Below are 10,533 nucleotides of genomic sequence, written 5' to 3'. Positions count from 1 at the left end.
GTTGTTGTTTTTGTTGTGTGTCATTGAGTTTGAACCAACTCATAGCTCACCCTCCAGTGAATTATCAGAGGCAGTAAATCACATGAAAGGACATTGTCCAACTTTCTCCCATAGAGAAGCTGATGGATTAGAACTGTATGCCTTTTTGGATTGGTGTGCAGCTTCTTTCCACTAGACCACCAAAGCTCCCAAACGATGAGAATATAAATGATTGCTAAAGCTACCCACTTCTACTAAAGCAGCAGGAGGTAACTAAGACACAGTGTTTCACTTTTTGTCTTGCTGGCGAAGAAGTTTCTCTTTATATTTTAGTTATTGTTGTTAAATACATTGACTACAACTCACAGTGACTCTATGAACAACAGATCAAAACCTTGCCCTGGAGACAGTCTTCACGGAGTTGCCATGGTCTCCTGCTTCAACAGTGCTTGAAAAGAACCCAGTGCTGGCCAGCTTTTCCCCTGCCATCATTTCCAGCCAATCCTCTGCCATCTCCACCCATCAGGACCCCCGGAGGCCCTAAGGTCGTCATGTCTGCTCTGGTGCTGCACAGCTGCCGCCTCTCCACTGCCACCTCCACCATGACCGCGGTCCTCTTTGCAGGTGCACCAGAACTACAACCAGGACTCAGTCAACCTGGAGCTCTACGCCTACTATGGCTACTTGTCCATGTCTTAACTACTGTGACCGTGATGATATGGTTTTGAAGGATTTTTGCCAAATATTTTCTCCACCAATCCCACGAAGAGAGGGAATATGCTGAAAAACTGATGAAACTGCAGAACCAGTGAGGTGGCCACATCTTCCTTCAGGACATCAAGAAACCAGATGGTGATGACTGGGAGAGTGGGCTGCATGCAATGGAGTGTGCGCTACACTTAGAGAAGTGTGAATCAGTCCCTACTGGAACTGCACAAAGTGGCCACTGACAAGAACAACCCTCCTTTGTATGACTTCATTGAAACGTATTACCTGGATGAACAGGCGAAATCCATCAAACAACTGGTTGACTACATAACCAACTAGGGCAAGATGAATGCCCCAGACTTGGGCCTGGCAGCGTGTCTCTTTGACAAGCACACCCTGGGAGACAGTGACGGTGAGAGCTGAGCAAAGCTTTAGCCCAGCTTCCCCACAGCCACAGTGGTAACTTCATGGTCACCACCAGGCCACCTGCACAACTTGTTTATTTTACCTTTTCTATAAATTGTACCGAAATACCCACTTAAGTTCTTTTATTTGTACCATTCCTTTAGATAAAAGTAATTTGGTACCCAACTGTTGTATTGGAGATCTTGGTGGGCCAGAAGTCTGTCTAAGCCATGTTGGCCAAATTCTTTAATTACCACAGTGTCTGCTTCAATCATATTTAATAAAATGAAACTTACAAGGGGGGAAAAAACCCCCAGACACCTTGCCCTGTTCCGCACCATTTTTATAATCTCTGCTGTGCTCAAATCCCTTGTTGCAGTTACTGTGTCAGCCCATCCCACTGAGGATTTTTTTCTCTTTTGCTTGACCTTCACTTTTCCAAACATGAAGTCTTTTTCCAAGACTGGTGCCTCCTGGAAACATGCCCACAGTTAGATGAAGTTTTGCCATCCTCACCTCCAAAGATCACCTACCTGTACTTCTTCCAAGATAGATTCGTTTGTCCTTTTGGCAGTCCATGGTATGTGCAGTACTCTGCCAACACCACAGTTCTTCAGTCTTCCTTACTCATTTTCCAACTTTCACATGAATATCAAGAAATTGAAAACACCATGGCTCGGATCAGTTATACCTTAGTCTTTAAATTGACATCCATACTCTTTACCATTTTAAAGAAAATGTTCCCAATTCCATCCATCTTTTGGTTTCTTTTTTTTAATTGTTGCATACTGTTGAATTGGATCCAACTGGAACAGTTGCTCCTCCTTCTCCAGAAAAGCATCTGGTGTATTCAACTTGTGTGCTTTTGTGTGCAGCAGAGCTTCTTGTCACTAGGCTACCAGAGCTCCCTTATCTTTTGATTTCTTGATTGCTGTTGCCATAGGTGTTGATTGTGGATTCAAGTAAAAGAAAATCTTTGACAACTTCTCTTTTCTCTGTCATGGTGTTTACTGGTCCAGTTGTGAGGACTTTTATTTTCTTGATGTTGAGGTATAATCCATATTCTTTTATCTCTTCAGTAAGTACCTCAATTCTTATTCACTTTAAACAAGCAAGGTTGTGTCATCTTCATAATATAGGTTGTTGATGAGTCTTCTTCCAACCCTGATGCCATTATATTCTTCATATAGTACAGCTTCTTAGATTATTTACTTAGCATACATATGGAATAGGTGTGGCGAAAGAATATAACTCTGATACATACCTTTCTGATACATACCTTTCTAGGTTTTAAACCATTTTAAAACATGAAGTATGTCCATTTTTGTTTGATTGATTGCTTCTTGGTGTATTTATAGATTCTGCTTGAGCACAATTATGTATCCTGGAATTTATATTCTTTATGTTATGCATAGTATATTATAATTCACACAGTTGAATATGTTTGCATAGTCCGTTAAAACAAGTAAACATCTTTCTTGTATTTTCTGATTTGGGCCAAGGTTCATCTGGCATCACCAGTGATGACTTGGATCCTCAGCCTCTTCTGAATCCAGCTTAGATTTCTAGCTGTTCATTTTGTGTACTGCTCCTGCTGGTTTTGAATAATCTTCAACAATATTTTACTTCATGTGCTATTAATGATATTGCTCAGTAACTTCCACATTCTGTTGGATCACCTTTTTTGGAATGGGTGCAGATATGCAACGTCTCTAGTCAGTTAGCCAGGTAGCTGCTTTCCAGATTGTTTGGCATAGACAGGTTAGAGCTTCCAGCATCGCGTCAGTCTGTAGTTGGCACCATCTCAGGGGGCACTCCATCAATTCTGGAGCCTTATTTTTTGCCAGTGCCTTCAATGCAGCTTGGATAGCTCCCTTTAGTACCATTGGTTCTTGATCATATACTACTTCTAGGCAGGGTTCAGTGTCATCCACTTTTTTTGATACAATCACTGTGTACTCTTTCCATCCAGAATCTTTCAGTACTGCAACTTGAGGCTTGAATTTGTTCTTCAGCTCTTTCTGCTTGATAAATTAATATTCAGCTTTCGTAGTGTTTAGTAGCTGAGGATTCAGCTTTAGTTGTAAACATGTATTTCATGACACGTTAGACTTTATGATTACTTAAAAGAATATGTGGGTGTATTTATACGTGTCTGTCATATATATATGTACATTACACACAAGTAGTGATTACCTCTGTGTTCCACAGGGTTTTCATGGGTGAGTTTTGGGAGGTAGAGCACTAGGCCTTTCTTCTTAGTGTGTCTCAGTTCAGAAGCTCTTCCAAAATGTGTTCAACATCAGTAGCAACTTGCAAGCCTCCACTGACAGGTGAATGGTGACTGTGCTTGAACTTTATTGGCCAGGGATCTAATGTAGATCTCTCACAAGGAAGGAGAGAATTATACCACTGAACCATCAAGCTATCACTGCATATGTATATGTGTAGCATCTATATGGGTAACATCTATGTGTGTGTAACATATATGTGTATAACACACACACACACACACACACACACACACATTTGTGTGGGCCATCCAGTCAGACCTCACTCATCACTGACCTTCCAGCAGGTGGAGATAGGCTATCTTTCTCCCACAGAGCAGCTGATGAGTTCTAACCCTGTGCCTTTGGGATTACAGTGCAGATTCTTACCACTAGGCCACCAGAGTTGTGTGCTCTCTCGCTCGCGCTCTCTCTCTGTTTTTGTTGTTGTGTACTGTCAAGTTGGAACCATTTCATAGCTGACCCCCCCCAGTGGTTTTTCAGAGGCAATATATAAAGAGCCAGCTTTGAATCAGAAGAATAGATAGTGTCATTGTTAATAGGGTTAGATGTGTTTGGGTCAGTGAAACTGACACAGGATAGGGCAACATTCAGAGCTATTGTACATAGGGTCGATATGAGTTGCAGGCTGACACATTACAACAACAAAAGTATATATTGAACATCTGCATTCATCATAACCAACATATTTACTTAATATTTACTATGAGCCAGAATTCCAACCTAGGGAGTCTGGTTCTAGATTCAACCTCGTAGACACTGTTGCTGTTGTGTGCCGTTGAGTCAATAGCTCTGGACCCTGCCTATCCTGAGCCAATCTCACTGTCTCCAACACCCCCCCCCCCATTTACCCTAGTTACTGTGTCAATCTGTTTCTTCTAGGGTCTTCATCTCTTGCACCATCCCTCCATCGCTCTAACCATGATATCCTTCTCCAAGGACTGGTCCCTCCTGACAACATGCCTAAAGTGTGTCAGACAGGGCTTGAGAATTTAAATGAGAAAAATGCCACCCTGTCATCATTGTCTACCTTGGTGTGGCTTGCTCCTTTTCCTCCTTACGACTTTTTCACATGGTGTTCTTCTGTAGTAGAATTGGACCTTGGTAAGCATCCAGCAACAGAAATCTGTGTTCACTTGCGGTAGCCTTGACCACAGACCACCGTCCTTCCTCTTTCTTTTTCTTTATCTCAGGGCCCAGCTATCAGCAAGCTCGTTAAGTTAAAATCTGTCTTCAAATTATTCTTTCCCTTATCTCCCTCACCCTTATCTGGTCATCCTTCAGAATAACAGTTTCCTGCATTAGACCCTGAGCTGCTTCCCATTCCTTTCTACCCCCTCGTGTGTGTGTGTGTGTGTGTGTGTGTGTGTGTGTGTGTGTGTGTGATTTGAACAGCACATTTCCAGTCATGCCTTAATTCCTTCTCCCTCACTCCTCTCCCCGGGTGGTACAAACACTCAAACACTAGATTAAGACCAAGGTTGGCCATCTGAACCCATCATGGAAAGGTAGGGAGATGATGAAGGAGAGGAAGACTGTCACCTAGGTACATCGACCCAGTGACTGCAGCATTGGGCCCGAGTGTGTCAGAGATTGTGGGGTTGGCACAGGATAGGACAGGGTTTGGGCTTGTTGTTCATAGGGTCATTATGAGTCGTACTCAACTCGATGGCACCTAACAGTAACAACAGAGGTACCTTGGGAGACAGGTCTGTCAGTCTCCTGAAAAGACAACAGCCTTGAAACCCCTGTGAACTGTCCTGCTTTGCACATATAGTGCTGCCAGGAGTCAACATTGACCTGAGGTCAATGTCAACAACATTTTTCTCCAACCACCCAAATCTGAAAGCTGCCTTTAAAGTCTTTTTTGCAGACTTCTCTTGTCGTGTCGTCCTTATTGTGTATCATAGTCAGAACCAGCCCATAGCTCACCCTCTGGTGGATTTTCAGAGGCAGTTAATAGCACAGGAGGAGATTGCCCATCCCGCCCACAGGACAGCTGGCGTCCTTGAATCCTGTGCCTTAGAGATTACAGGGCAGTGTCTTGCCACTAGGCCACCAGAGACTTCTCTTAGCACTTGATTAATCCATTGTGTCGAGTGTGCAGCAGTTACAGAACACTTGATTTCTGGTAGCCTTTGGAACAGATGTTGAGCCCATCCTAGAATTGCCCGAGAGCAAGTAAAATGAATTTTTTTACATGAACAAATGGGAATGATCCTCCATTACATTTTGAGTGTTTAAGGAGCAGAGAAGTGGAGGAGGGAAGTGGGTGAGGCATAACAGCTGCAGGGAGATGACAGGAAGTTTGGAAATTTTCATTATCATCATTTTATTTTTGTCTTCCAGCTGCTAGGTCAGGCCGCACGAAATATGGTACTACAGGAAGACGCCATCCTGCACTCAGAAGACGTAAGACAGTTTCATCTCTGACTTTGGTTTTGTATACGTGGTCTGAGTGGCTACAGAAAAGTGGAGTGGAATGTTCTCTGACTCTCTTTGTTTTTATGCAGAGTTTAAGGAAAATGGCAATAATAACAACACATCTTCAATACCAGTGAGTATCACCTCTCCAGTGACTGTGGGCTGCAAAATTATTCTCTTGGGCCTTTGTGTTTTGGTGCGTTTTCTAGAGGGGACGGGAAAAACATGCTGGAGACTGCAGACTAGGTAGGTTAGGGAGTGAGAGCAGGAGCCACCATTTACAAGCCTTCCTGTGGCTTAAAGGCTACTCAGAGGGAAAGACAGTAAAGCTCATATGAAGAGGGATCACGCCCAAACTCTACTAACCCAATGCTTGGTACCTTGGAGGAACTTAACCAGTATTTATTGACTATCTGTGCCCCAAATTCCTCCGGGGCAACCCACTCCTTATCTAGGAAATCAAATGTAGCTGCAACCTATATCCTGCATTCGCATAAATAACTCGGGCCTTGTTGTTATTGTCATGTGCCATCAAGTCAACTCCGACTCATAGCAACCCTACGTACAACAAACCCTGCTCTATCTTGACCAGTTCCTTTGCCTCTGACACTCTTACCCCCACTACCCCAATCAGAGTCAGTCCATCGCATGGAGGGTCCCGACATCGTTCCAAGCATGATGACCCTCTCCAAGAACTTGTCTCTCCTTGCAGCATGCCCAGAGTATGTCAGATGGAACTTCAAAATCCTTGCCTCCAAGGAGCAGCCTGGCTTCACCCTCTCCAGGATGAACCTGTTTGTGCTCTTAGCAGTCCTTGGTCCTTGCAGTACTTTCTGTAGCACCACAACTCAAAGGCATCGATTCTTCTTCTGTCATTCTTAGTTGTGATCCACCTCTCTGATACATAGCAAGTAATTGCAAAGACCATGGCCAGGTCTGCCACACTTTAATCTGTAGACTGATACCATTGCTCTTCAGTTCTCTGGAGAGGTACATATAAATGTCATTTAAGAGATTTAAACTATAAAGACAACTTTTCTATGATTATTTCTGATAAAATTATGATTTCATCTGGTGTCACTTTGGTTTACATTTTATATAGTTGATGTACCTGCTGGAAATGGAGACCATTGGGCACTTAACTCCTGATACTTAGTTAATAAGCCCTGTGGCATAGCTGGTAGTAAACTGTGCTGCTAATGCAAAGCCTACACATCTCTGGTGGTTCAAATCCAAGGGAGGAAGATGGGTAGTGTCCGCCTGTTGTGAGTTACAGCCTTAGAAACCCGCTGGAGGGTAACTAAGAGTCAGAACCTACTTAATGTTTGTCATAGGGATTCTTTGAATATGTGCATATAAATCATGTGATCATGTGAATTCATGTGTCCACACTGAAACTCAGTGAGCAGTGTGTGTATTGTGTTAGGCCATATTCCTCATTCAGATAGAGTATTAGAATCGAACTCTGGTGGCACATTGTTTAAGCATTTGGCTGTTAATCAGCAGGTGGTCTGGTTTGAACCTACCAGCCACTGTACATGAGAAAGAGGTGGCAGTCTGCTTCTTTTAAAATGTAGAGCCTTGGGAATCCTGTGAGGCAGTTCTGTTTGTCCGAGCCAGTCACTATCAATCAGAACTCAGAACCTCCTCAGCTACAGGGTTGTTTTTGGTTTTGATTTTTTTTTCAGGTTTAGATTTTATCTCTTCAGCATTTCTACTCTCAAAATGGGAATCTCTATTTCGTAATATCATCTAAGGGTTATCATAGAAAACATAAGCTGGAAATTTGTTTGGCCTATATATCTGATCATAAATAACCTCTACCTGTTCGCTAGGTTTATTTTCTTCTTTCTTTTTCTGATTTAGGCAAGAAGCTATTCAGAAGAAGTAAGTAATGCTGAGACTAGAAGTGTGGCAGATTAACTGAAGCAGGCAGGGGAATTACAATCACAGGCTTGGGATCACAGTGCAACTCCAGCTGACACATGCCTTCAAGTGGCATCTGCTCTGGCATGAGTATAATGTATTCTTTCAAAGATGTGCATCACCCAATTCACTGCTAGTGAAAAGCTTTCAGAAAGTCACTGGGGATAAAGGTCCATGGGGATAGAGAACACTTTTTACAATAGCAACATTACATAGAGTAACTATGTTAAAGTCATTGCACAGCCTTGGTTTTCTTTACTGGATTAAATTTGTCTTTTGCAACATGTTTACACCACTGAATTGCTTTGGGAACCTTTCTTTAGAGTTTAAACACTTCTGGAACTCAAATAAGGAGCTCTGGTGGTCCAGTGGCTAAACAGTTGACTGCTGAGTGAAGGGTTGGCAGGTTAAACCCACGAGCCTCTGCTGGAGAAAGACTTGGCTGGCTGCTTCCATAAAGATGACAGCCTTGGAAACCTCACTGGGCAGTTTTATTCTCTCCTGCAGGGTCACTGAGTCAGAATCCACTGTGGCACTGGGGTGGGGACACAAATGGAACAGTATACATTTTGATTCAACTTCAACCATATTTACACATTAAAGTACAAATAACTTACGCAAAGCTGTCTGTATGGCTCTTTCCTTTACCCTCCTCCCCTCTGCTTTGTTTCTAGTGTTGAGCAGTCATCCGATCTACAGGACCAGTTGAATCATCTGTTGAAATAGAACAGCATATAAGAATGCAAAAGCAAGTCTTTGTCTGATGCTGAGAAAATATCTTCCTTCAACAATCCTGACGGTTGATTTTACACTGCCTTCTCCAAGAGTTGAGTTTGAAAAGATTTGTGATGATGTACAGTTTATCCCAGACAGAAACTCAGTGGCTGGATTTTAGAAGAAGCACTTTTCCCTTTTTTTTTTTAAAGCACTTCCTGAATGGCACCAACCCATGATCTTGGTGAAATGATAAGTTGCTCTGTTTAGTTTGCTATTAAAGTAGAATTAAGACATCTTTTCCTTTTTCCTATAGAACTCTTGTAAATCAAGCGTCTATTATCTAAATACAAGTCTGAAGCAAGGACTGAATTATGTTTTGAATGCAGAAATAGAGGTTCTAATGTGAACACATACAAATGATAATATTCTTATCAAAGACTTTTTTTCTTTTAAAACATAAAAAAATACCTAAACTCTTTCACCTGTGTTCAAGAAATGTTTAATTTTATGGTCACAGAGTGGTGCTTTTCTAGTAATTTCAAGGAGAAACTTACTTGTTGCTGTGAATTTTTACTTTGCTTCAGCTTCGCTTAGATGGGAACTTGGCTAATGCTGTCATATCTGGCCAGCTGCAGCCTTCTGCCTTGACCTACATTCCTAGAATTTCTTGTTGCTGTGACTCTGAAGATTAAGTGGCCTTGGGTTCATTTTGTAATTTTCTTTATCATCAGTACATTCATTTTTATGACATCATTGCCAAATGTGAAGGTAGTTGAATGATTGTGGCATGAGGTGGTTTTGTAAGGTTGTATAAACCTTATTACGTTAGTAGATGTTGATATTTGTTGATTAGACTCATCTTGTTACATGGCATAACCACTAGACTATGGTCAGACCTGTATATTTTTAGTTGAATTTAAAATGAGAATTTATCCTCTTCCAAAAGGTTTAGTTCTTACTAATGCTGAAGAGGGAATATCTAACTTCAAAGCTGAGAAGAAAACAATTCTACTAAATGAAGAGAAAGCTAAAAAGTCCACTTTAGCTCATATTGTACATCAAGTCAATTAAGCATATAAGATTGCATTTCTCTTTTATTAAATATATGTGTATTTATTTAAGGTTAAAAAATTAGATGTGATGAGTCTGAAAAATTAAAAAAATTAGATGTGCTATATCTGAAAAGTCATGTATGCATTCCACAAGCATCTATTATAATTATTAAATGTAAATATGTTGTTTATCTTTAATAAGAAGGATCACAATTTAGAAAATAAAGTGTAATTATCCATGCATATAAGAAACAAATACTTTAGATTTAAAAAATTAAAATGAAAGTATGGTGTACAATTTCCCTAATGCTGGAACAAGTACAGTTATTGCTTACATTGTATCTGATATTAAAATTTGCAGTTAAAATGGAATAAAAATTATACTAAATAATGAAAATCTAGTACCAAATTTGCTCATTTTACTTTTGTTATTGAGTGAAAGTTTATAGAGATTGCTTTTTAATTCAGCCATTTATATATCATTTGATGACATTGATTACACTCTCCACATTGTATCATCATTTTTTCACTCTCGGTGGTGGGTCTTGTTTTCACTTGAATATGTTCATTTTAAAGAACATAATGCTAAAATAAATGGAAATAATATAACCAAAACTATGAGGACAGAAGTGTATACTTAAATTGATAGTCTATCTTCACACACATAGAGAGTATACATACAGAGGATTAGTGATCAAACAAATGCAGGCGCATCACTTCATTAAATAACATTTGGATTTGGAGGATACCCTGAGTGATAATGTTTTTAAGATAATGAAAATTCAAATTCTACACTAGACAATGTATGTGATAATACTAAACCAGTAGTAGTATGATGTTTTTATGTACCATCGAGTTGCTTGCAACTCCTAGTGACCCTGTGTACAAAAGCCCTAAACGCTGTTCTATCCTGCGCCAACCTCACTGTCTCAAACACACTCAGTTCCACCACTTCAGTCACAGAATCGGTCCATCTCATCAAAGGTCTTCCTCTCCTGCACTGTTCCTCCACTCTCCCAAACATGATGTCC

At 40.8% G+C, this 10,533-nt stretch overlaps 1 protein-coding gene across 1 annotated transcript in view; it reads left to right on the top strand.

Moving 5' to 3' along the window:
• LOC102847100 (chromosome unknown open reading frame, human C10orf32) overlaps positions 1-8,461 on the top strand; it is a 15,708-nt gene extending 7,247 nt beyond the window's left edge. Inside the window, exons 2-5 of the mRNA XM_006879972.1 lie at positions 5,733-5,795; positions 5,897-5,940; positions 7,674-7,694; positions 8,408-8,461. Of these exons, the coding sequence (XP_006880034.1) occupies positions 5,733-5,795; positions 5,897-5,940; positions 7,674-7,694; positions 8,408-8,459 (180 nt within the window). The 3' untranslated portion in view covers positions 8,460-8,461. The remainder of the gene's footprint in view (positions 1-5,732; positions 5,796-5,896; positions 5,941-7,673; positions 7,695-8,407) is intronic.
• The last annotated feature ends 2,072 nt before the right edge of the window (positions 8,462-10,533 follow it).

The sequence above is a fragment of the Elephantulus edwardii genome, unplaced genomic scaffold, assembly GCF_000299155.1.
Source record: "Elephantulus edwardii isolate Elephantulus edwardi_28Jun2011 unplaced genomic scaffold, EleEdw1.0 scaffold00006, whole genome shotgun sequence".
NCBI classification, from domain to species: Eukaryota; Metazoa; Chordata; class Mammalia; order Macroscelidea; family Macroscelididae; genus Elephantulus; species Elephantulus edwardii.
This window is presented reverse-complemented; position numbering and strand designations above follow the sequence as displayed.